Source organism: Marmota marmota, unplaced genomic scaffold (genome assembly GCF_001458135.2).
Source record: "Marmota marmota marmota unplaced genomic scaffold, marMar, whole genome shotgun sequence".
NCBI lineage: Eukaryota > Metazoa > Chordata > Mammalia > Rodentia > Sciuridae > Marmota > Marmota marmota.
Genome location: NW_026000240.1, coordinates 10,146,586 through 10,174,516, shown reverse-complemented (window position 1 = coordinate 10,174,516; position 27,931 = coordinate 10,146,586). Strand labels below are relative to the sequence as shown.

The 27,931-nt window shown below is 40.0% G+C and overlaps 1 protein-coding gene across 31 annotated transcripts in view; it reads right to left on the bottom strand.

Annotated features, from left to right (window-relative positions):
• Window positions 1–3,706: 3,706 nt before the first annotated feature.
• Mbnl1 (muscleblind like splicing regulator 1) overlaps window positions 3,707–27,931 on the bottom strand; it is a 184,446-nt gene continuing 160,221 nt past the window's right edge. For 9 of the 31 annotated variants that reach the window (XM_048794007.1, XM_015486916.2, XM_048794008.1 and 6 more), the window contains 7 exons: window positions 22,066–22,323; window positions 20,854–20,907; window positions 19,845–19,998; window positions 12,640–12,675; window positions 11,854–11,948; window positions 8,803–8,877; window positions 3,707–7,096 (listed from right to left, as the gene is read on the bottom strand). In XM_048794007.1, coding sequence (XP_048649964.1) covers window positions 8,821–8,877; window positions 11,854–11,948; window positions 12,640–12,675; window positions 19,845–19,998; window positions 20,854–20,907; window positions 22,066–22,323 — 654 coding nt within the window. In that variant the 3' untranslated portion in view covers window positions 3,707–7,096; window positions 8,803–8,820. Of the gene's footprint in view, window positions 7,097–8,802; window positions 8,878–9,950; window positions 10,015–10,093; window positions 10,136–11,853; window positions 11,949–12,639; window positions 12,676–12,867; window positions 19,566–19,844; window positions 19,999–20,853; window positions 20,908–22,065; window positions 22,324–27,931 lie in introns of those variants that run through there. The other 22 variants (XM_048793996.1, XM_048793995.1, XM_048793997.1 and 19 more) reach the window with 12 other exon arrangements.

Here is a 27,931-nt window from a genome sequence, read left to right as displayed (position 1 = left end):
AGCTCTGACTCCAGGAGGTTCCATGACTGCTGGATTCCAAGTCCATGCAGGCCTTCTCCTGAGAGCAGATCCTGTCGGCCTGGGCCATCCTGGCCACAGCTATCCTGATAGAGGATGAAACCCAATGACGAAACACAACTGCCTTTCACAAGAACTTGGGGTACAGCTGATCATTAGAGCTCTCCTGGCACCTGCACACTCAGTGCCAGAAGAGAATCATCATGGCCCATGAGCTGGGGGAGCCACACAGACCTGGACCTCCCAGCTTTGTTAGGCTCTGATACCCAGGAGACATCCCTGGGACCAATGCCCCAGAGTGGCGGCACTGCTTACCGTCACAGGAGGTCGGGCTGGTTGCAGATCACAGAAGCCACCCACAGCTGCAATTTGACCCCACTTCTGAGCTCTTCTAGGCTAGGAGGTCTAACCTTTGACATTCCAGGTGACTGCCACCAGGCAAATGTGGCTCAGAGTGGCCTTTTACATTTACATAACAATCTGGTGGCTCCCAACCACATTTGCTTAGTAAACAAGAACCACGTTTCAGGTTTATTCCTGATAAAAAGGAAATGCTAGGTTTTGTCAAGATGAAACCCAACTACAAGGAGCAACAGTGACAAAGCATCCCTGGCTTAGGGAAGTCATTTCAGAAGGGCCCAAACAGTCACCACCCATAACGGATTTTTATCTTTTAGGGTTGTTCTGATCTGCCACTGCTACTTTTTTCCAAAATGATAAGAAAGTCTGTATTTTTTCCCTCACTTTTCAACATTTGCTTAGTAAACAAAAATACATGAACAAAGAACAAGTTTATGCAAAAAAAAAAAAAAAAAGAGAACTGGAAGTCCTGCACAGTGACCTGGAGTCAGCTTCCTCAAGAGGGGACAAAACAGGGCTCCCTCAGATGCCCCAGACAGAGGGGGATAATGGGGTGTTGGGTGTCCAGGGCAGTGCAGGTAGTGCAGAGGAGGATGGCAGCAGGACATGGGAAGAGCTCCTGCCTCAGGCTCAGGCTGTCTAACACACCTGGGTGTCACCATCCTGGTGATCAGAGCACAGGGCCTGTGAGACTGGGGACCACCTCCTGGGTCGGGGGGAGGGAGCTGAGGCCACTGTGGCCGTGGGCAGCCCCGATAGGTGAGCAGTTCCAGGTTCATCACCACCCCAAGTGCTGCTGCCACCCAGCTCCCTCCAGGGACAGTGGGGGCTGACCATGGAGAAGGGACAAGGCTGGGCCACTGATGGCAAGTGACACAGGAGCCACCTTCAAGTCTTTTCAATGTGGCATTTCAGTGTTGCTCTGACAGACCCAGGTCACTCAGAGCCAATCCTTCCCCACTTGAGCCTCTACACCTCATATCTGTGTTCCTCTCCATGTCAATACAATGGATTTTAGTCATTTAAAATGGGCCTGTCCTAAGCTTTCGAATGCTTCTGAATTCTTGAACAATACTGGAATATCACAGTCTACCCAAGACACGAAGCAGACTGCCTCAAATATTAAAGTGATGTCCCCAGACTCTTCAGAGTGGAGCTACAACAAATGGAAAAATACCCAAATCTTGTCATGTCCTGCAGGCTCTCTGACATGTGACTGTTCACTGTATGCAAGAGCACTATTCAAAGGCAAGCCACTATTCAAAGGTGTGCCTCAGTAAGCTCATAGGCCATTACATGTCACCGACATGCAGCGTCATTCCCAAGAGATCACCAAGGGCCTGTGAAGTAGTGTGAATGCCAATGTTCTGTTCTGTCCCCTGAAGCAGGAGCAGCATGGAGTCCCATCCTGCTCACTGAGGACCCCTAGTGGGCTCTGCAATAATAACTCCTTCTGAATAGTAAGAGTCTTTGGTAGGAAAAAAATCTACACCATTTTTCAGACGCCTGCATCTGTTGTTGTGATTAATAAAATGCAGTTGCATTTAGAGTACTACAAATACTACAATGTCTGTTATAATATTTTTGTTCAATTAGAAGATACTCAAAATACCACCATTGACTCGAGAGAGCTGGTGTCTTTTACTCAGTTGTGAACTCTGCTTTAGAGAACCATGCCCAGGAAAGCCATTCTCTTTTTGATAAATGACATCTGGAATAGTTGGACCTGCTGAGAATAATGCAACCAGTCATAGAACCAACATTATCTAAAAATTTTATCAATTATAAATATTTCCCTTCTTTTTCTTACTAACAGTAAGTTTTAGGGAAAAGGCACCGACTTTCAAAGGAGAATATACAGCCTTTGACTAAATACCAAGTGACAAAATCAAAAGAAAGTAGTATTAAAAGATCAAATGCATATATTTCTTCATATGGAAACTTTGGTCTCTGCTGACTATCTGTAGAAATTGCAACAGGCAAAGTGGGTATGGGATGCCAGGTTTAACTTCAACCATATTTTAATTTATTGCTTAATGAAGTCAGTCACACAGACAGCTGCAGAGACTCAGCAGTCATGGCCCGGCTCAGCTGGATGTACGCATAAACTCAATGCCCTGGATCACGCATTATTATCTACATCACTGCAAAGTTTCTTACATTGCCTCATTTTCAGTGGTCTGTAGAGAGTGGTGATTTGAATCATAGTCCCTCTGTCTTGTGGCTGTGTTGTGCTGGGAACTTCCTGTGCAAAGGTGCAGGTCAAGATGGCCCAGTTGCTATGGTGATGCCGGCCTGAGGAGGCTCTGTGCAAAGGTGCAGAGCTGTAGTAGTCGGGACCTTGAGCTCAGGCACCAACTCCTGTAGGTGGAGAATTCTGAGCATAACAAGATAACCCTAATGTCTTCTCAGTCCCAAGTCCTTCAGATTGCCTGCTTTGCTGCATCTTTCCCACAAATAACTTTTTGATGAAACCTATGTAATAAACAAGAGCTATCTGGGTCACTGATCCTCCATCAGAGGTCAGCGTCCCACCTGGCCCCAGCTCTCTCTCTGCTGTTTATCTTTTCTCAATCCTCCATCACCCCTTGCTGTGGCAGAGAGATGGGGCCGTTACATGGTCAGTGGACCAGTCAGGCAAACAGCATTACTTGATAGAAAGATAGAGATCTGGAACTGGTAAAGTCCTTTTCCTTTACAATTTTCTTCTCTGCCGTCAGCACTTAAAGCATCAGTGCAGAAGAGGGCAAGATTGTTTTCAGAAAACACCCTGGCACAGGATGGCAACACATCCTGATTCGGATTCTCAGTATCAAGGGGAAATGGAATTGGCTGAACGTGTATTGTGTGCACATATGAATATGTAACACTGGATCCAACATTATGGACAGTTATAATGCACCAAAAAAAGTGGGAAAAATAAAATAAAGCTGTTTACCTAAATCAGTTAAAAAAAATTATCAGTGAGAAAGAAATAAATGCCTTCCTTGAAATCCTCTAAAACCAGATAATGGCCAGGCACAGCAGCATGTGCCTATAATCCCAGTGGCTTGGGAGGCTCAAGTGGGAGGATCGTCAGATCAAAGCCAGCCTCAGCAACTTAGTGGGGCCCCCAGCAATTCAGTGAGACTCTGTCTCAAAATTTAAAAAAAAAAAATTAAAAAAGGGCTGGGGATGTGGCTCACTGGTCAAGCATCCCGGGGTTCAATCCTCAAAAGAATAAGAAAAGATAATGAACTTATACACCCATGTGTTGATAAGGAGGTATACGCATGAGCATATGAAATGCCCAGAAATAACTTGTCACTCAATCTCAGACACACAAAGATACTTAAGAAAGAGAAGTTTTATTAGGGCAATTTCACTTTATTTTTCCATACAGCAAAGTCAACTACTGCAGTAATAATAAAATAAGCATAAAACAAATTGCAGCCCAAGACAAAATACATAATTTTAAGCAACTACAAGCAGAAAGTAAGTTGTGATTACATAATAGTAAAACCAAGCACATGTGTCCTTTCAGCAGATGAAAGTGGCGGTTGCCGTAAGTGCAACATTGCGACCCGCGCAGGGGCGGGGGCTTCGATTCATGAACAAGTGCCCATCATTACATTTGGCTTTTTTTGAGTGCTTCTGAGTTGAAAATGAAAACCGTGAAATTTGAACTGTGTTTTATTTTTTCACCTGCTGAAAGAACAGGATCCTACAGCAATTAAAAACAATCACATAACAACTAGAGCTACAGTGTGCTGTTTGGTTTGCCTGTTCATGGTTTAGATTTTGTGAAAGTCGATACTCGTTTTGAAGATTTCATTTTTGTGAACAATAAACCACTGAAATTGGCAGAAACTGATCTGAACAATTTATGTCCTTAGAATAGTTCCTTCTTTTGTTTTGTCTGTTGAAGTTTTAAACATGCAGTAGTTTTGAAAAATGTACGGAATATCTGATCCATGATTTCACCATGATGGTCGAAGTACCTGCTATTTTTGGTAATGATCTTCAGGCAGATCTGGCCCAATGGAGTTTTCGTCAGTCATGAGATCTTGGAAGGATGGCATATCTTCCCAGCTGAAAAGATCCTGGCAAACTACAAGCTGTCCACAAAAAGCAAAGCAACACGTGTGAAGGGGTGTGGAGCGCTAACTCTGAGCCACTTTTGCAAGCAATTCTGCTCAGTCTGTCATTGATCAGCCTTAACAAAACTCCTTGTAATTATAGACGTTTTTATTCAAAATAAGATCTTACTATTATACAGGTTTCTCTCTTTTGACTATATACAGAAGTGCAAAAAGTCAACCTTCTCTCTAGACATCCCAACATGCTCCATTGCAGCATAATCAACCCTCAAGAGTTTGCACACAAGCTATAATTCTCATTACGTAAACTTTGAGTATTTGGATTATCAACAAAAAGTCCCTTGTTCTATTTATTGATTATGCAGCTTATTTATAACAAGGCCTGATATTCAGGGATTTCAAAAATATTAAACAATACTTTAACATTTGAAATGGATACAGTAGAAAATAAATTTTATTCTAATATCTAGGATCTAGATCTTCTTATAATAACTAATTACAAACAAAATAAATCATCAAAATATTACTCAATTGTCTGCCAGGATTGTTGCGATAGCAACAACTTAACTTCTTACTTAGCAATGATTATATATTTATAAGATATCCATATAAAAGATCTTTGTTCTTTTAATGAAAACTAGACAAGAACTAACAATGACTGACATTCTTACATTGTAATATTAAATCAGTAAAATATAAATCATTTAGTTAACAATAATACGAATATTCATATGACACTACATGTAATTCAAAACTGAGTATGTTATGAAGGAAAAACTACTTTAATTTTTTTGTATTTTGAAAAATTCATTGGTAAAATCTAATAAAACAATAGTCTATAAACTGAAATGGTATTCAATTGTTAATAGAAAATGAAAATCTAATAAATGTAGGAAATGAAAAACTACATTTTAACAAGAAAAATAAGTAATATTCTATAATGTTACTAACTACAATAACATGTGAAGTCACCATTACTCTCTTAACACGATTGAAATTACATTGGTATGGGTTCCAACCCGTAATGTAATAATCTAAGGCTTTAATAGATGTACAGTACAATCAGTAAAATCAACACATCAGTCTTATATTAGAAAGCATCTCTCTCAAGCATAAAAACTTGCAGTAAACTTGGAAGTATGGAAAGTTCTACAACTGAACTTTCGCTTCTCCCATTCCACACTAGAACTACCAGTGACCTGGCCCTACTTCAGCAATTGATAGAACTGCTGAACAGAGCAAAAATACCCTTTTACTAGCTGCAACACCCAAACCACAAAAAAGGAATTCCTTTGGATGAATCCATTCTTAAAAACTGAATGCACATCTATTTTTTTTTAATTTTGTAAAAGGCTTTCTAAGGCTATAAGCAGTTAATCTGAACAAAACAAAACAAATCACATATAAAATTCACCCATGTACTTAACCCACCCAATTACTAGGTTAATTAAACATTTCCCATTTTCATATTTTGGTTTATCATGCATCTGATGACAGTGCTGCTTTCTTCTTTGTTTAGAGTCACTATTTTCAATGTGACTGTGATGAAGCATTGAAGCAAACGTGAAACCATTTTTGCAAAGCATTTATAGTCTTTTTGACTTTTGACAGAGGCTATAAATAGAAGCAAAAGAATTTCCTCAAACATTTTTTTTGTTATCGTGTCTCAGAAATGGCATATCCCTTTTGAATAAAATGTTATACAATATAGTATGCATAAATATTACACTACAATGCATTAAAATAATTTTATATATATCTATTATATATATCTCCAGTATGTGTGAGTTTATCTGTATTGAGTTTGTGTTGTGCTGTCTATTGTTACTGTAGTTAAATTGGCCATTTCTGAGACAGCTTTGGTTTCCAAAAAAACAAAACAAAAAAAAAGAATGGTGCCCTTTGATTGATTAGTACTAGCAAATAAGCAACAAAACGTGGCTCTGAAAACAATAACACTGAAGAAATAATACTCTAATTTGATGTACAGTCTATGGCACTTCATGAGAATCCTTAACAACATGGTACTTAAAGCCATGATGTGCTTTAAAATATACACAGTTGTGGTTTTTCTTGGCACATTCATCTCTGTCAGATCCCTCCCTCACCACGCCTTACAATCTATTACATTAAAAATATTACTCTTAAACAAAAATGACTGTGCATGCACGCTCTCATCTATAATGGCAATTTTAAATACAAGGTGCACCTTTGTTATTTGTAAACCTTGAAAGAAATAAACTTATTTTTTTAAAAAATTATATCTTGGTCTACAGACGTACCAATACATAATAGAATCATGGTTACACCATAGTCTGTCTTTTCAAGATGGCATGAATATATAGGAAACTAATTATGTATGCATATTTTAATGCATAACTCTGTGCTAGAAAAGAAAGACAATGTTGTTCTTTTAGACAGGAATATCACCTCAGCACAAATATCAATTAAATGTACAAAGTGTATAGGCAGCAGTGTGCAGTGGATCTCCGTGGTGTCTTTTCTTCTGGTAACATGCAATATGTGGATGTCTTGTGGCTGAGGGGTTTGTGTGTGGCGCTTGACGGTATATACAATATGGCTAATGACCTCATCCTTTACTCTAACCAAGCACACTGTCTTTTCCTCTTTAGTATGATCTACAAGGAAAAAAGAGATAACCTTGGTTAAAACAGATCATCACTGCAAGCAGTTTCCAACACATACTTAACATGAAAATTTCATTTCTTGATTAAACACTCTGTTTCACATGTATGTCATTAAATCTTCAGGTGAAAACAAAAACTTCACCAGTGCAAATGGATAACGTGTCTTTTATCTCCATGTGAATGAAATGAGATGGACAGTTTAAAAAAACTAAGACTTTATTCTAAGATTTCCCATCACAGATTTTTTTTTTTCTAAACACAGAAACAGCAGAACTCTTCTTCTCAGCCTACACACTACAAAGTAATGTGCTTATTCTAAAAATGTGACTATTGTTCAGGACCCTGGGCCTTCTTATCCGAACTGCTTTAAGAGAACCAAGGAAGCCGGCCACACAACTCCACTCATGTGCTAGTGAGCACAGTACAGCCCCAGGAGTGCTGCGGGGAAAGAGCCTCTCCTTTCTGTCCCTGTGGCCCTGGGACTGCCCACGCTTCTTCTGCCACTGGCTCTTGCTATGGGTGGTCACTGGCAGGGGCTCCCCGCCCTCCCTTCTCTATGTCCACTGCTTCAGTGTCCAGATTTGTTTGTTTCCTGTCTCTGCTGGAGAGAGCTGCTCTTTCTCCTCTGCTCAGGGAGAAGTCTCCAAACCTCCCTCACACAGAGATGACTCACAGCCTTCCCTCCAGGCCATGGTGACTCACAAAGTAGCACCAAAACCTCACTCATAAATGTGTTAATGACCAAGTAAATGAAGGCAAGGAAGCAACAAAGAACCATCATCCATCTCTTTCACCTGGGTCAGTTTTATGTTGTGGCTTCTTCTAAATGTAAAAATAAGTACCTATCATGCTTCTGGGCATTAGTTGTAACTGGAATGTCCACACGCTAAATAAAATATCCTCTAAGAATGAACACCAGTTGCCTTGGCAAGTATGTAACAGAATGTTTCTGAAGGCAAAACACAAGACTTTCAGACCATTTTCGAGCAATAGCCACATGCTCAGAACGACACGATCCCCCAAGGCTGCAACTGTGAAGGCTCTGGCTGTTCACTGGTGTGGGCGTCATACGTGGGCATGTGCACATGGGGCTGTGTGAAGTCAGACTCACTCCACTCTAATGGCCCTGTGTACAGTGACATGTGGATGAGGTGGGTACCTATTCTCATGTAGGATTTAGCCAGGTAATAGGAAAAACATAATTAATGACTATCTCTGCTGTGGGCCAAATCCAGCCTACTATCTAGCCTGTAAAAAAAAAAAAAAAATCCAACTTGTCTTGGAACATGGCCACATCCAAGTTCCCTGCTCCAGTGGGGCAGAGTCAACAGCCACAACAGAACTATGGGACCAAGCCGTCCCAGATACCTGCTCTTTGGGCTTCTAAAGAAAAGTTCGCCCCAGTTAGCCCACACCTTCTAATTACTTTTAAGACACATTTTTTGTCTTTCATGCTTGTGCTTACTTCTTACACGAAATAAGAAAATGATTATCCTTCAGTATTTTGTATGTTTAAGTGATAGACATTTTGATTATAAATTTGTATGATAAAATTCTTCACAAACTACCTAAGATAAAAATAGGAGCTCTATATTCATATTTTCTCTTAAGTTTTATACAATTTTAAGTGCACTACAAAACTGCCATCTTAAAAACCCACCACGAATACGTGACTGTACATCAGATAATGCACTTACTGTTCAGTGGTGACAATTCTACATCTGGGTAACGTACTTGTGGCTAGTCAGATGTTCGGCAGATATTATGGGTATCTAGCAAATAAAAGATTATTTAATGAATGATCCATGCAAGCAAGCCAACAACCAAGAGATGAAGACATCTTATTATTAAATTTTTAAAGAACAGTGAGATTCAGCTGTGAGGTGACAGTCCTCATCTGGTCAACATAACAGTACGTTAATGTCAACTTCAATGCCAGAGTAGCGACTCAGTTTGTTTTTTAATTTTTGTGTTAAATACTATTCTATAGATGTTACCAGTTTTTAGGAAGTAAGAGAAGTAAAACTACCAAAAATTCATGCAGAGCAGTAATTGAAAGAAGCCCTTTTTGTTGGCCTACACACACACGCACCCCTGAGGTTTCGGTTATTGAGTAATAATATAGAAATCAGAGAGGAGATGACTTGCCTATTTTTGTGCAACCAAATTTCTAATATTTTCATTCGAATTAGGGCATTTAGCTCCCCCCCCCAAATTAACGATACCAGGTAAGAATTATAAAGGAGTATGTCAAAAGAACTAGGAGCGCAGGTTTGCCTTAGAGCCATCTTTGAATCTTGATTGCACATCTTACTGTATTTTAAACAGGCAAGAGAACTAGAGAACGTCAGAGAAATACAATAAGAAACCAATATAGGGGTTACTTATTTCAATAGTCCCCAAAGCCAAGAACTTTGAATTTGCGACTTGATTTTCCTCCAAACCCAAATTCAAGGCTCCGAGCCTGGGAGAGGCAGCCCAACAGACTGAGGCTGTCAGAGGCTGGGAGCTTGGGTTCTGACACTCACAATCCGTCTCCTGGCCATGTGACCTCGTGCAAAGCAACTAATTACTCTAAGCAACTAATTTCTCTAATCTATAAAATGACACGTCCCATTTCAGCAAGGTGGATGGGAGAATAATGAAATCACATACGTGAAGGCATTTTTTTGTTGTTTCGATTTAGACATCCTAGGCTGATTCACCACACTACAACCCACAGTCTGGAGTGCGTATTAATAGGTCCCTATTTTATTTCCATTTCTTAGCTGACATTTTTACACAATTTTACGGCACTGGCAAATGGCACGAAAATGTGCTCCAAGCATAATGAAGCTTCTCATACCATTTTTCCTGCTGCTGCAGGACAGGATGCTGCACCCAACAGTGTAGAAGCATCAAGGATGGGGCTGTCGAAACATACCAAGGACCTTCAACACCAATCGATGCAGATGAAGGGCCAGCTAGAAACCTCTGCATGCATGCAGGCTGCAGTTTGTGGCATCAGCTATTCCCAGCATTGCTAATGTACTGTAGGCATATACATATGTATGTATATGTAGATATAATATATGTGTGTATATATATATCCATTCCCTTTTCTTTTGTTTGGTTGTAAAATAGTATGAAGACCCAAGATTATGCATGAAATGGTCACAGCACAATGCAAAAAGTAAAGTGTCCCCTACAACCCAGGTGGCCAAGGGCATGTTGAAATTGGCTTTGCTATAGTTCTGCTTACACCAGCAATTCTATACTCATGCGTGGGACACACGCGAGAGGTCGGCACCAAAGATCTGGGCCACAGTGGATGGCACTGAATCCATTAAGATATCTCAGCCAAATGCTGCTCACTAACATGCCACATCTGCACCACCCAGCATTCTTGTAAATGAGTCTGATGTGTTAGTGTAAATCCAGGGCTATTTTGACAAGCTTCTGAAAAACTGATGATTCTTTGCCAAGAAATGCTTAAAGCTCGTCTGAAACTTTAAAATAAGTCCATTTTGGTATTATGCTTTTGAAAGTTTTTAATAGCCATACTAATAGCTGAAAGTTCATCAATTTTATATGATGTACTGTAGAAATAGGGGTGGCCATTCCTCAGAGGAGTAACCACAAGTTCAGATGACTCTTCATTGGTCTCTCTTCCAAAGGAGTCACATGTGGAATCTCACCTGACACTGGTCCGTTTGAGACTCATTTGGTACCGTTTAACCTTAGTCGGTGGGTTATCTGAAATTGGGTTTAGCTGTTTTCATATAGTACCAATGCCACTGAACCCTTTCAGCCGAAACATTCTAAATATTCAAAGCCCAGACTTACTTTATATAAACGTGACTTTAACTCAACCAGTATTTTCTAGAACATGTTTATAAATGGGCTTAGGAAACACTGGTGGAATCAGTGGCAGGTTTTGAATTTCAAATGTTTTAAATAATTTTATTTTAAATAGTCACCCTTGTACATCATAACACTTAAATTTCTTAAATAGATTCCTTTCACATAAAAGTATCTTGCATAACTGCTGCCCTACAAACTTGTATGGAACATAGAATGTCTGTCAATTTACCCTACTTGATTTCTTTTATCCTTCATACATCGCCAGCATTTATGCAGGATAATTATAGAAATAACAGCACTTAGCTTTTTTTCTTTTTGCTTAACATAAGAGAATCAAAGCTTAGAGAAGCTGTAATTAAACTTAACTAATTTTGACTATGCAATGTGCTTGTCAAACAAATCAAATTATAATAATTTTATATCAAACTATTTACAAGAGTGGTCATTTGTGGCATATGCAATACATTTAAGGACCTTACTTTTTATAAGAATTTAGTTAAGAACTGAGGACTGAATATACCAAATGTTTTTCCAAAAAAAAAAACAAAAAAAACCCCAAAATCTTAAAACTGTCTTCATTTTTGATTGGTCAAAATGCCTGCACAATCGGCTGAGACCAGATGAGAATTGCTTGTGTAAATATCATTTTAGTAGCTTCAGAAACGGAGCTGCGACAACTTTGGAGCACTTATAAATGGCATAAAAGCATTCTGCTGCTCATCGTAGAGAGAATGTGTAGGCCAACAAGAGGTATCTCTGAAACCCCATGCTTCTCAAAGCACCCTCCACAGCCCTTGCGCACACAGCACCCACCGAGCTCAGCGGGAGATCCGCGTGCGCCAAGGCTGCGGGATGGAGCCCTATCCGAGTTGGTTTTTAAGAAACAAAGCTGTAAATTAGCAAACCTGGTTGGCTGTGGCTGTTGCAGCGAAGGGAACACTTGTGGCAGATGTTGTTGCTGCGGACACAGTGGCTGGCGTAGCACCGTGCACCATGGGAACTTTCGGAGGGAAAATCATATAAGCAAACATACAGAAGAGTGTAGCGATATGGAAACCATGGCAACACAGAGAGGTCATGGGGCATGGTATTTATCAGAGCAAGAAGCCATGTGACAGGACATCATCACCAGCGAGTGACATGCACAGCGCAAAGCAGGACAACATTCCAAGGAGAGAAGGGGAGGGGGATGGAAGAGAAAAAAAAGGGGAAAAAAAGCTTGTTACCATCAAATCAAGAAAATTGACACAAACAGGCTTAATTTGCTAAGTCAAAAACAAGAATTTTATATAGTGTTCAACAGACATTCAAAATCTAAGTCAAAAGTCAAAATACAGGTATTTACTTCATATATTCAGTTATCCGTTTGAGTAAAAGTCTATTTTTATTATTTACTATTACAAAAATATACAGTTTATTACTTTTATGAGATAGATTTTTTATTTTTTTACACACCAGAACTCATAGTCCAATCAAAATCCACCAAAGGTGATTCAAGGAAACTGTCGTGTGTAAAGAAAACATTGATGTGAGTCCATGTCAATTAAATAGAAAATGGCATTTAATTGACAGGTGTTAGTAAAAGGGAATGGACTTGCCCAATAGATCAAGTTAAACTCAGCAGTGGATTTTGAGGGGCTGTGAGGTGCACCATAGGTTTAAGATAATCAAGAAACAAAGCTGGCACCTACCAACACTTGTAGCGGGTGTCATGCACAATATTGAGCCTGCCCATCATGCATTGCAACAGGAAGGTGGATTTGAAAAGGGAAAAGAATTAAAACATCCCATCACACGTGTAATTAGGAAATTCATTTGAACAAAGAAGAAAAATTGTTATTATGGGACAGTGGCATGTAACTGTCAGCACAATCAAATCATACAACAGCACAGTGATCAATCAGAACTAGTCTCGAGTGAAGAATAAAGGCCGGTTAACTGTGTGCCTGTACACTTTGTTTCTCTTAATTACCGCCTACCAGGAAAGTATTTGGAAAAATTTAAACCTGCTTAATTCTTTTGAAAATAATATTTGAATTGGCTTTTTTTTTTTTTTTTAATCTGGTTCCTAGCCATCTGGCTGTTTGCTATTTCTGACTTTGACACATGAATGTATTAACGTTTTCTTTAGATTGAACACATGCTAAATAATTTGAGATATTATTTATTATTAAAATGCTAAATATCAATGCACAAAATACTGACTTAACAATGTGACAAGACCAAAACATTTATTTAAATTCCCTGAGCTTTATTCCTCTGTTCATTGCAGCACCAACCACACAGACACAAAGGGGCTGGGGGCATCCATACAGGAATTTTATTTGGAGGGAAATCAAGCAATCAACTATACATAAAAAGAAAGTGAGACTTCTTTATTGCCTTACTTTGGAATTAAAACGAAGAAAAAGCACTAAAGGAGGAACAGACGTTAAGTCTCCAGTGGGTTTACTTGGTAGGGAAAAGAAGCTGGTTTTCATTGCTGGTTTAGAGCCTCAAGATTCCTGGAGTAGCCAATGTTTTACAAAATTTCACACATAAGAAATTGCTAATTAGACTTCAATAAAATCCCTGAGTGGGAAATAATGAAGATGCACGTATCACATACGGAGCGTTAGCATCAATGTTCACAATTGTTTGACCATGATAAGTAAAAATAAATGTTCCACATATAGCTCCTGTTCTTTCTGACATAGAAATATTGGAAATCTATTTATTTTTACCAAGAACAGGGCACTTTCCCATATGGAGATCTACTGTTCTTTCTAGAGATTATTTTAGACTTCTAGGTTTCAAAATATCAAATGATTTTATATTTCTATCTAAATCTTGGCACATCCTTTTTAAATACTAGCAGCATCTGGGATGAACATTTGTTAGGAAAAAAAAAATCTGCCAATTGAGTCTTGTGAGAGGTGGCCTTACAAAACAAAGCTGCCACTGAGGACTCAGCTGAGGCTGGGACTACTTAGTTGGAACCCCTGTCCCAGCTGCCAATTAGTCTGTGTTCACAGTTAGAATGTGGCCACAAGATCAGTGATCAACCTCAGGAGGGTCTAGGGAGGCACCCTTCAGGAGGAGTCATGTGGTATTGACAGGCGTTATTTAAGACACTGAACTATCTCTGTCATTTGCTACTACTACTGAATAAAGACTTGTGAAAGACAACAGAAAACAAGCCAATAATTATACAGAAGTTAATTTGAGACAGAAGAGCAAGCAAAATTGAATACTGGGTCTAGCTTTTGTGAACCATCTCCCCCTAATGGTAGGGCAAGAGGACTGGGAAAGAAAAGCTGAAGAGTAAGGTGGTATTTTAAGGAATCCTAAAGCCAGTTTAGGTCCTGTGCAGGCTGTTGGTTCTAAATTGACTGTTTGCCATTTTGCTGCAGTCTGACCACGGTGCTCCAGCCCCTGTGATTAAGCCTACACATGTTGAAAAAAGGTTACCTTACGCCATCTCTCTAGAGCCCTAGAGCTTTTATGAGTTCAGCTTCGGTTTGACTTATCTTCCTCATTACCATCATAACCAGTGCACACAGTTCTGAGAGGGATTTGCGGCAAATAAACATCAGGCAGCAATGAAAATACTAGCCAGGTGCAGAAACTCACAGATACAGAGACATAATGCTGTAGGACCCTCTTACCATGAGCAAAAAGCACTTGTGAAATGACTATAATATCCAACTTTACTTCAAATGGTTTCATTTACTAATAAAGAGGCACAAAGAGCCAATTTAAATTTTTCTTCAGTTTTCAGTACAAGGCAAAATTTAAGTGAATGTATTTGTCAATTTCCAATTTCCCCTACAAAGATATTTGCACAACAGAATGGTGTGTTTCTGTGGAATGTGCTGTTTTAGTTACACGGTGTTTTTAATTAAATTTTTAATTTATCTGTGTGAAGATGCAGGAAAAACAAGAGCAAGCTAATTTAAAATGAAATGTATGCACATTTAAAACTATGTTAAGGAGAAAGGAAAGAAGTAGAAGAGAGAAAAAGAATCGTAATAAGGCTTGGTTGGGAAGTTGAAATTTCCATGCGATAATTCAGGTCTTTTTAGGTTTATTATAAGAATTAAAAGTGATTTTAAATCTTCTAAAATTAATGTCTATCATTTTTGGAGTAAAGTCACAACTGAATTATCAAAACTGATATCCCAAATAAGTGGCACTTTCTTATTTTTATTATAAACTTTTATTGATATGTAATTATGTAAGTATAAATTATTATATTTACATTCACTGATCGTAATAAAAGTGACAAGCTGGATATCTTTTGTCTTCTATGTCCCCCCACCCCACCCTGCACCCCCAACACCTGAAGAAGTCTCCTGGCCTTCAGTCCCTTTTTTCTGGTAGTTGTATATAAGCCAAAGCCCACACGGACTGAAGGAGGTATGCTGGGGAGGGAGAGGACGGATGTGCTTCAGGCAGGCAGATATGGCAATGGAGGACCAGCAGAAAGGTCCTCAAGGCCCTGCGGAGGCCAGTAGCAGCTATGCAGGTGTTCAGGAAGCCCATGCTTTCACAATGGCCCACAGGAGCAGGACCTTAAGGGCAGGGGTGCTCCTACCTATGCAGGTTCAGAGCCCCAGGGACCTGTCTTACAGAGCTCTGGCGGCTTGCAATGATTGCATCACCAATGAGCCCTGGTGGCTGGAGAATGGAGAAGGGGGAGTCAGCTGAGATCATGGGCTGCACAGGCCTCACCCTAAGGTGGGATCAGGAGGGAGGAGGATGTCAGAAGGAGGAGGCCTGTAATGCCTCTTATCTCCCAGGAAGGAAACTTGGAGTTTAGAGTTGTGCTTAATTTAAATTCAAGAAAAAGAAACAATGTAAATAAAATGATATTTCTGACATACTCTCATTACAGGGTGAAATTAAATTCATACCTACATCCTAAGAAGGCCCTGGATTATGCATAATCTGCATCAATAATCAATTTAGTCCTGAAGAGTGATAAAGTTTTAAAAAGAGCAGTATATACCTAAAATTGAAAAAAAAATTCAATGTGAATTTCATCTAATATTTGTCTTTAAATAAAATGGAGGGCATGAGACATTATTCAGGGAGTTAGGTGATCAGTAAGGGCTGGTTCCATTCTCCTGAGTCATTGTGTTGATATTTTCGTCATAAGCTCACAGATACAGAGACTAACCCATGTCCCCTGGCCTGAGTTCAAGTTCTAGCTAAACCTTGTAAATCATTTAACTTGTAGGCAAACTGCTGGGCCTTTGTTGGTCCCAGACTGCTCACTGCTAAAACTGGAGTGTTAAGACAACCTTTTGATATTGCTAGAGGGGAAAACGAGATCATGGAACACAAGTGACTCGGTGTGAGGCGTGACCACTAGATTGGAGAGCCCTGGAACAAAAGTAAGAAACAGCTAGGTCTGAGGACAGAGGAGAGCGGGCTTCTAGCTGGGGTGTCTGTGCCTTGCCTATAGAATGCACATTTAAACTTTCTTTAAACATTTCTGGATCCTAGAGTGTCCCTGAGAACTGAGTTTGCAATCCCTGGGGTAAACGTGGACACAAAGTGTGGCGTAAGACGGGTGTCTGCTGACTGAATGAATGGAAGAATGGATGGATGGATGGAAGAGGGAAAGGTGATGGGAGGGGAGGCCAAAGAGAGGAAAGGGAAGAGGGAGCTAAGGACTGAAGGAGCACTGGGGGACACAGAGGACTTGTGTGTGCAGTGGGTGGACACCACGTAGGACAAGTCTGTTCTTAAAGTCATTGAATCTAGCAATTTTTCTTAGCCAATCGGCTGGGTTGCCATTGAACCCTGATTTTTTTTTTTTTTTTTTTTTTTTTTTACTTTTAATAGTTTAGTTGTAGACGGACACAATCACTTTATTTTTTTATGTGGTGCCAAGGATAGAACCCAGTGCCTCCCATGCTAGGCAAGCGCTCCATCACTGAGCTATAACCCCAGCCCTGAGCCCTGTCTGTTTTGCCAGCATCCTTCTCCGTGTATATAGTCAGCTGCCCTAAGGATTTAGCAACCATGTGTCACTGTGACTCGGATGAAATATGCTTACATATCTCTGTAGATATTTTCGATTCAACAGACTACAGACTTTTAAAAATCTGAGATGCAAAAAATAAATGACTTCCTTTTTCTTCCCAGTCTCAACAACACCTTGGGAGGACCCTTCCCAGTTGCTACACAGCGGTCAGAAGTCTACTCAGCTCTGTGCTGCTTCTGGACTATTTGCATACAGATTAACTTAAGATTTTGGAAAATGAACTCACTCATTTACTCCCAGTTATTACACATGAGATCACCTATGAATCCATGGTAGGAGGATTTCCTTTAGTTCTCAGAGGTGTTTTTATAATTGAATTAGTTGTCAAAATGTTTCTAAAATTTTCATATATGAACACACTAACGTCCAGAATCGCTGGGGGAAAATCACTAGATCTGGCAACACTGCACATAAGGGCACAACTCTTGGGTGGGTGTGTGCATCTGGCCAACCCTAGGGGGCGCAGACCTGGCTACCCACCTCTCCCTGTGGTATACACTAGGATGTCAATGGAGACACAGGGGGTCTGCCATGCACACAGGTGCCACCTGCCAGCAGAACTTCCTCCAGGCCACAGGGCTGTGTGAACACTAACCATCCTGAGACTGGCCTGTGCTCTTGGGCGCCTCCCAGACCCCACGGCTCCCTGTGCCCCTCCACTCCTGCTGCTGCCCTCCTGGTTCCAGGTTACGCTGTCCTTTCTGATGGGCCAGCACGGTGCTCTGGCAGAAGTAGGGCTGCACTGTCCATTTTAAAGTCCTCATGTCTTAGGGCTGCTCTCTGGGCACTCAGGCACACAGATAATGATGATAGTATTTTTAAAGACTCACAAGGCAGTTACCTGCTTCTGGTTACGAGACTAATAAATAGGTTAACCTGAAGCCTTAACACTTTAAAACTAGATTGCAACTAAAAGTTATTTAATATGACTCTGGAAATAGTTTTATATTAATTACAACTTTTAACTACATATATCCAGAACGGACTATCTCTTTACAAAATGTATCATAAATGAAAAATGCAAATCCATCTTAATTTTTCAAGATACTGTAGCAAATTTTATTTAAATTAGCAATGCTTAACTTTCAGGAACAGAGGGACAATTGAATCTGACTTATGAATGTGTTTGCTGTTTTCCCTCACTTGACTCTTTCCTAACATTCATCTGTACCTTACCACGCTCTGTCCACAGGCTAAAAACTGTCAGGGAGACACTCAGGTCATAAATAAGGGTCATACATATTATAAGACCAATGGCTACACTTAGGAAAGAGTACAGTCAACTGAATATTGTTGCAGAAACAAATGCAAAACTTGTTTGATGAGATGGGTTATTTCCATTTCCTTTAGATAGCATATGGAGGAAGATAAATTTGTTTTTATTTTTATATTTTAAATAGGGAAACTGTCATTTCTAATGACAATGTTTTATTCAGTGAAGTAAACTGACAAAAATAAATTTTAAAATTTCTTCAAAGAAATTATGATAGTCACCTATAATTCCTTCAAACTTTGTTGAGTGATCTGAGTATACAAAATTTGATGGATTGTTTGTTGGAAACAGCAAAAATCTAGGGACAGGAGAACTTAACAAAAAAGTAAAAAGATTAATTTATGGAGGTTTCCAAAAAACATATGTTGGGAACAAAGGTATAAAACATGAATTTTCCCTCAGAATGCAACAAATATGCCATAAACCAAAATTGTTTCCTTTTTTATTTAACAGGGACAAACTGCAACTGGATAGATGTTATTTCATGAGTATAATGATCATTTTGTCCATTGTGCAGGGAACATGATATTCTAGTTAGCTGACTCTTACTACATATGGACAGCCAGTTTTCAAAGATGCACTATGTAAAAGTTGCACTAACCAGAAAAAATAATCTGAGTATATTCTTTTATTCACAAATTAAAAACAAATTTCACATTCTCTCATAGTATTAGAAACCAAATGCACTGTCAATATGGCATAAGGGACTGGATCTTTGACATTAACACCTAGTTACTAATTTAATTAGTAAAATTATTTTATTGAATAAATAAAATTCTACACTGATGGTGTTTTTTTTTTTTTTAAGGAAGGTTAAAAAGTGGAGAGAAAGATGAGATGTAGAGTGCCTGGCTGTTAACTTGCAGATTACTAAGTTTAGCATGGATTTTCTGAAATAAACCCTAAGTGTGTAAAAGCAGCAAAGTTCCCCGAGTGTAAATGAGTTGTCAGCTTGTGTTTTTAACCCTTGGTCCTGTGAATAACTGTAGGGTATGTATGTGTGAGCAAAGTGGAATGTGAACTGGAATCACAGATCTATACCTCAATAATAAATGCAAACATCATTGTCACTTAGAGCTATTTTTTCCATGATAGTGTATGAGCAATAATAATTTTGAGCAACGTATTAATTGCTACTAAGAAAAGCATGTTTTCAGAGCTCTGGAATGATAATTGGTTTTTTATTGCCCACTTTGAAAACAAAAATGCTGAAAAATGATCATATTTGAGTCATTTCACATAATTCAAATGAACTCCTATGTAATCATGAAGGCAAAGGGGTCTTACAGCTGAAAAGAATCATAAGATAGCTTGACAGACATATGACAGTGTTGAGGGAAGAGAAAAAAGAGAAGAGAACCATATTTCAATTCCAAATAACACAAACACAAATCTATAAAACAACACGGACCCTGACTGCAGGTTTCATTAAGCTAAAGCTCTTAGTTTTTAAGGAACATCTTCAGCTAGGTTTCACTGCTGACTACCTTACTGTACCCCTTATCTAGGACGGGGAGCAGAGGGGGTGGGCTACCTCTCTAACTCGGGGCTGCAAGGTTGGCAGGTGCATTGGCCCACGGGCCCCTTACCTGGTGGGAGGAACGCCGTGTGCTGCTGTAACTGCATGTTGGCCAGAGCCTGTTGGTACTGGAAAATGCCAGTGTTAAAGACTGCGGTGGCACCGTTGGTTTTTTCAAGAGCAGGCCTCTTTGGTAATGGGGGAAGTACAGCTTGAGGAATTCCCTGTTTAGTAAATGAGTATAAAAAACAAATACCAGTAAAAAGAGAAAAAGAAAAAAGAGAAATCAGTCGAAGGCTACACTTGTTAGGAAGCCTGAGCAAGCACACAGCAGAGCACTTAACTACCCAGGGGAGTCCAGTACACACAAAAAAAATCAAAGGTACCAAAGCAAGATAAAAGCTTTAAAGGAAGCATTATTTTTGCCCACAACAATCCCCACCGGTAGGACAGCACGCGTTATGGTGTGTTACGGGTTTCACGTCCCATAATGCTTCAGGCTTTCAGGGGGAAGCCACTGATTTGGGGGAAGAAGAAGCTGCACTGCGAGCTCCATGAGCGTCGACAGGGACAAGCGATGTTAAGAGTTAATTGTGCAGAGTGACTGCAACAGGGAGTAACACCGACCCCCGCTGTCCCCTCCCGCCTACACATGCAGATGTCCCAGAACATGCAACTGTTTCCCTCAAATACTCAACTAGAAATACTGAAAAGTAGATCATTCTATCACTAAAGCCATGCTAACCAAACAGGTACATAAATATACAGTCAAAAAATACACCCTAAAGTCCTCCAGGTATTTCATTTAGAACATTTACAATGTGGTTAAACTGAATGTGGGCTGCTGGGCTTTCAGCGTCTCCCTGCACGATATCCATCTCTGTACTCAGATTACAGTATTCCACTCATTTTGTCAGGAAACCACACTCAGTTTTCATTGTACTTTGTACTTTACATCTTTATAACAGAAAAAGGAATCTATATATTTTTAAATTGGTAAAAAAAATAAATCAAAAAATCAAAAACTTGTATCTACAATAAAGCTACATGCCAAGCTAAAAGGTGAAAGGTCATAGTACCAGGTCAAAGGTTGCCTCGAGGGGTCGCTTCAGTGATTTGACAGCCGACTGAGTCTTAATTAGCAGGCAGCGAGCACATGATGGCAATGGGCCAGTGGGGTTCAAGCGCATTAACATAAACAGCAAGCAGAGGTGCATCATGGGGGCAGCAGTGCATTGGGTAGGTGAGAAAAAACAAATAAAAAAACAAATCATCGGAATGCCATATACAACGAATAACAAGACTAAGCATGCACAATAAAGGCGCTATTGAGTTGTTATTGGGAGGATAACTCCTCTTTGTAGTTAATTACAAACGAGATACTCTAACAGAAAAAAAAAAAAGAGAGTGAAAGAAGGAGAACAGGAGAGAGTCGGCCTTCTGTATTTTTGCTCAAGTATCCATAACAAACACAGAAAAGATCTCTCCCACCATCATTTCACTGTGCTATAAAATACTGCACAGTGATATTTTTATGGGCATTTTGGAGATTAAGGCATATATTTATGTAAAAAAAGGACAACATTAAAACAGCTAAGCAAAGAACAAAGAATGGACTCATTAAACTCAGCTATTAGGTCCCATTAAATTCACCTTTGTAGAGTGGTTTAGTATCTACTCTGAGCAGTCTTCTAACTGCTGAGCACAGCTTCCTCCTGTCTGTATAATGGCAGAGTCGAGCTTCTGTAGCTTTATGGTTATGTTTATGCCACAGTATCATTTCTGCCGATCTAGATAGAGCACTATTCCAAATCCTGTAGCTAATTCTGAAAACAATTTGGTGGACGCGATTCTCCTAAATAGTTCCAGATTATGTTCTTGTTCACAGTCAGATAATACACTAAAAGGAGGTTTGATGTGCAAAAGAACACACCAAAGGGCACAGTGGCTGATTGGATGGCACACAGAAATAAGACCGGAAACGGCAATATCGTTCAATTGGAAAGGAGACAGGTGGTTCTTTACAAAGCGGGGATTTCAGAAACCCTACATCCAGAATAAGACAGACATTAAGAGTCAGGCCAAGAGTAGGAGCAATCTCAACCACCGGAGGGGCAAGCCTCACTTCTGCGAGCAGTAACTTCTTTATGTATTGTCTGGGATACCTGAACAAACATATCTTCAGCAAAGATTCAAAAAGGAAAAGGTTAATAAATGAACAGCCTGTAGTCAGATACAGTTGCTCCCTGGGCTCCCGAATGCCCATGGGGAGGGCTGCTGGCCCCACTCACCATGGCAGCTGCGGTTGCTGCAGCCTGTGCTGCTGCAGCCTGGTTGACCTGGTATTGGGCAGCCTTGATCTTGGCTTGCAGATGTGCAGGAGGGTGAAAGTATTTGCACTTTTCCCGAGAGCATCTCCCTTTGATGTAATCCATACAGACGGTGACTGTGTTGTCGTTGGTGTCAATCATCGTACTGTCGGCAGGGTGGGCAAACCGGCAATCATTCTCTCCTCGGTTGCAGTTGCCACGCTGGTACTCTCGACATACCTGGGGGGCATTAAATGCACGGGGTTCAGTCAACATGAACAAGGAGGACCTTTCCAGAGACTGTGCCTTCATGGTCAAAACGGGTGGCAGAAGGCATAGATGACAGGCAAAAGGTGACTGCAAAACAATGCAACAAAATTTCAGTGGTGCCCAGTTTAGTATGCAAATCACAACCCCATTTAGGAAAAATGCCCTGAGAAAGAAAATGCATTCGTGATTCAGCCACGGCAACACTTCATCACATCATGTTGATATTCTTAGCAATTACCAAGGGAATTACGGAGTAACTTCACAGACCTAGCCTGGCAGACACCACTTGACCCAAGTGAACAAAGTTAACATCACCCATCATGAGACACAAGGACATCATCACGCATCTAACAATGAGAGGGCCACAGCTTCACAACCTAAAATCAACCATGAGGAAACCCCAAACTGTGTGCAGGATATTTTACAAAATAACCAACCAGTGCCCTTCAAACTGTCAAGCTCATAAAACAAAGCAAAACCAAGACCCCGTCAGAGATGAGACAACCTGGGAGCCACAGACAGGACCGGTGGTAGGACAGCTGGTGGAGCCTGATTTGGACCTGAGGATGGGTTAAGGGCAGTGCATCAATGCAGACTTTCTGGTTTTATAAATAGCATGGTGATATAAGATGTTAATATTTAGCTCGGGGGATGAACGGTAGGTGGAAACTTTGGGATCTGTTTTTGCAACTTTTGTGTAAATATGAAATTATTTCCAAGTGAAAAGTAAACCAAATCTGACGGCTTTTAACTACCTCGTTCCTAGGAGTTATTTCTGATCACTAGAGATTCACGTGGGAGCTACATAAAGCATATGGACAAATCCTTGGCTGTGTTATCATCTGCTTGTTTTATATCTGTTAATTTCTCCACGAGGATGCCATGGAAAAGGTGAAAATGGATCTTTTCTTATTGATGGGCTAGATTCGACTCATTACCATCTGCCATCTTCACTGGGGACAGTTTGATGTTTTCACCACCAGGGGGTGCTCTCAATCACAGAAAGGCCTTGGCACCGTTTACATGCTCCTGTTTCAAACTTGCCAAAGCTTTGGAAGCACAGGCTTGCAAGGAAACAGCTCTGTGCTTCAAGATCTTCCACGGAGTGCGCAATGCAGATGGGGCACTTTATTTTGGAGTCAAGCAAGAAAGACAAACTAACCTTGGTACGATTTTAAAAGTAAAGGTCTTCTTTGACTTTCATCAATAAACAACTGCCTTCAAACCTGCTGCTTCCCCCAGCACATTCATATCTTAGTACTGAGGAAAGTGCTTCCTAAGAAGGACTCCACAGGAGCTGGGGCAGGGGCTCAGTGGTAGAGCCCTTACCTCGCACAGGTGAGGCACTGGGTTCGATCCTCAGCACCACAAAAAAATAAATAAAAAAATAAAAATAAAAGAGATTTTTAAAAAATGTTTGGGGGAAAAAAAAAAAAAGGAGGACTCCACAGCTTGCACCACACTAGACCCTAAGAACACCAAAAGAATGACAGCCCACACCACCGGGCGATGTTAGCCGGCAGAAGCTTTGTATTCAGCAAGCACAGCCCCGCCAACTCCATTCATCACCTCATTCAATTTATTTAATTTTTCAAAATTTATTGAATAATTTACTACCATGTGCCAGACAGACACTCTTGAGAGCCACTCACGAGTACAGAGAGGACTTAGGAAGTTATAAAAGAGCAACTTTTAGTACTGTATTTATTTTATTGAATAGGAGGGGAAAAAGCATAACCAGGAAGTTCATAATTTAAAAAGCAAAAGTGGCCAAGCTGTTTTGCAGCATAACTGTCCCCTGTCCTCTCTGGCAGAGCCTCAGGATCAGTGGTGGAGCTTCCTTGAACAGATTCCCGGCACCTGGCCAGAGCCAAGAGAAGGAGCACCAAATTCAGTGAGAAGCAGCAGCTGACGCCCATATACCAGGCTCATGCTGAGCAAATGCCACAGCATTAAAAAAAAAAAAAAAGCCTCCTTCGCTGTTTATGCATATCCACGCCAAGGAGGCCTCATCCAGCAGGGAACCTGGATGAGGTACGAGGGATCTCTCCCCACTGTCCTGAGCTCTTGGTGATTCCCACCTTCCTGAGTCGCTCCGAGAGGAACCAGAGGCAGCAGATCTCACACTCCAATTTTCAGTTGAACTTACTTTGTGCACACTGACAAGAAAGCCAGAGTGAGTGTGTGTGTGAGTTCTTCACGTGTGTGATTTCTATAGGTTCAGGACTGGTTCATTACAATTTTACACTCTTCACTCCTCGGTAGGATGCATACAGGAAGAAATCAGAAAATAATTAAGCAGACTTAATCATTAGCAATTAGTTTAGAGCATTTCCTAAAATCAAAACCTTTTTTCAGGTTTCAAAGCCAATGATTTTGCAGGATATGCACTTTTGGCTATTTCATATTTTAATTTTTATTTAATTTCTCCCTGATATAAGAAATGGGACAGAAGAAACATACTGAGAGTGCTACTCTCACATTATTTATGTCTTTGAAAAAAATAAAGAAGAAAGAAGAAAGCTCCTGGGAGCTTAGGAACAACAGCATAGCATGAGCATTTAATCATTCTACTAAACATGGTCTGGAGTGACCACCTTGGATGGTGCCTCTAATTCATGCACTAGCTCGCACAACACAGGTACCTCAGAGGACACCGAGGTTATTTCCAATATTCCCATACTACAAATAATACCACAAAGAATACAATCCTGAAAGAGGAATTTCTGATCATTTCCAAGGATGAATGTGCAGAAATGGCCTTGGTGAGTCAAAAAATAAAAGCACTATCTAAAGTTGCATAAGTGGTTTTCAAATCTAAATTGAAACAATCAGATATATTTAGATAAACATAAGATGTGACTCAATCAAAAAGAATATTGAGTCTTTTATTCAACTGGTATTAAGGCAAGATTTATTTTATAAACCAGGCAAGTTTATCAAGATCAATAGAAAATGGGTAAAAGGTTGCTTTTCAAGTAAAAAAATCAGCATTCCAATAAAGATATTCTCTAAAAACATTTAAGTTCTAAAACATCTATGAAATAATTATACACTTTTAAGAAGTTAATTAAAAAAACAGAAAGGAATAAATCTCTTTTTGTTAAATAAATGGCAGTGATACAGTAGAAAGAAGATAGTTCTGAGTCTAACATTGCGGGTTCCAATGCTGCCACTTGGCCAGCTATGGAATCTTCAAAATGAGAACACTATTAAGCCCAATTTTAAAAGGTCATGAACACTGTAGGAGATAATACATTCATAGCTTATAACATGCCACACAAGTCCTATGACGACAGACAATTCTGTTATTTGACCTCTTTTTTTTAAGTATCACAAACATGTTTCCAAATGGTCAAAATAATAATAGGTTTTATAAGGAGTATTCTCCTTATTCTGCAAGTGAGGTGCTGGAGTCTAAGGAAACTAATTCTGCAAGTGAGATGCTGGAGTCTAAGGAAACTATTGTCAATGTCTGAGTTAATGGACTGACATCTGCATGTTTTTTTTTTTTTTCCTTTCCAGAAGAGATACCTTTGAAGCAACAGTCTTTGTGTTCATTGTATTTGTGTAATTGACTCAGCCATTTTTTCAAGAATAACATCCCAAAACAGGAACAGAGACCTAATTATAACAGAGACTCAGTCTATTTTAATATTTGGGGCAGTCAGTTTTAAACTAAATGACCAATATTAGGGACTTACTGAAAGACATACACATACATGTTCAGCAGGAGGCACCGTGGCCTTCATTTCCAATTAAGCTTGAGCTAACATGACACTTTAAACAGTAATACTGAGAAAAAAGTAATACTGACAACCAGTGATTTTATCAGTGAGTTTAAACTCTAGTTCAAAAACATTTTTTTTTGTGCTTTCAATTTAGAAATGATTAAAATCTCCATGTTCTAAATTTCTGGTGATCAGTGGAAGGGACTTCATTAAATTTACTATATAATAAGGTTTTTATGTATCCAAAGACATGATGCTAGCTTTGGTCAGTTATTCCATAATTGTACAAATCTGATCAATGTTCTCCTCTTGTTAAAAAGGAAGAAAAGGACACCTGCTTTAACTGTCTCTGTTTCTGTTAAGATCAAAGGGAAGTTTTCTTTGAAATCTAAAGTGGACCCTATAATTATCATTTATGCCAGAGAACACAGGAACACAGCATACTTCTATATAGTATAATTTATATTTTACATATATATGTGTATATGTGTATGTATATATGTATGTATGTATGTGTGTGTGTGTGTGTGTGTATGGTGGGAATTTGTCATTTGACTTCATGAAAATAATCAAATGTTAATATGTAGGGATGACCAACAAAAGAATCACTAAACCTACTTTCCAGGGGTCCAGTTATTCCTGGGTGAAGGGAGAAGCCTGCAAACCCACCGGGATAGGAAAAGAAACCAGCCTTCACCAGATGCCTGAACGCTCACCTGCACGGCTGCTTTTACTGTGCTTTCTAGATTGATTCCTGTGCACAAAACTTGTAAGATTTCTCAGTAATTTTCTTGAGAAATTACAATATTACATAAGCAGTAGCCAAACGTTCTCTACAGAAATAGAAAAGCAAAGTAACCCTGCCAATAAGCCTCTCGTGTATCACTGAAAGCTTCTGCTTTTCTAATCTTCTCTGAATAGAAACTCTTACACCTAATCATGCTAAATCCACTGAACTCATGAAAGCTCCGACCTCTCTTCAGCTCTGAGAGATGAATACTGTCCCCTTACCCTCGGCCCACAGAAGAGCTTTCTGACTCTTCTGGCCACGCACATGCACGGTGGCAGCACACGGCAGCCAGAGGCCTGAGTCGGAGCTGCGTCACCATCACCCAGTAGAGAAAGGCAGCAGCATGAGGGTGATTTTATTTACAAGGAAACTTCAACTGAAAATAGGAGAAACCAAGAGGTTTGCCCGCCTCACCCGGAACAGCTATGTTCTCATGAAGACCCCTGAAGTGAAAAGGAAGCAACTGACCCTAGAGCCACCTAACATCTTCCTAAGCACCCTGGGTTGGTTTGACCACTGCTGTGTGACATCAACTACTCTGATAAGCATCACTGTCTACCTAAAGGCTTCATTAGCTGGGGATTCCATTCGGAGCAGTTTAGCACTACGCAGATGTTTTCTGTCTGGATGAGGCGGACTTTTCAACCAAGTCACAATAACTGTACGTGAAATAAACAATGAAAAGCTGAGGCACAGGTAACCAGTGCTGGCCCCTCCAGAGGGAGCCTGCAGCAGACATCAGCTGACCTGTGGGAACAAACAGCCTGAGCCTCAGGACAGACCTACTAGGAAGTCCTCGGAGGAGGCCCTGTGACTCTGGCAATCACTCTAAGTGGTTCCAATCTCATTGGGCCTGAAGCTACTGCACTGCATCTAGGAGCATGAGAGAGACTCCTGTCTTGTAGCTGGTTGCTCAAAATGTAAACGTGACCCCAGGGGCACCTGAGCACATGTTAAAAATTTCTCTTCAAGTTAAAATTTCATGTTTTGTGACCCTGTGGGATCACGCTAAGCTCTAAACAGGGCATGTATCTTTCTTTTTTTTGGTACTGGGGTT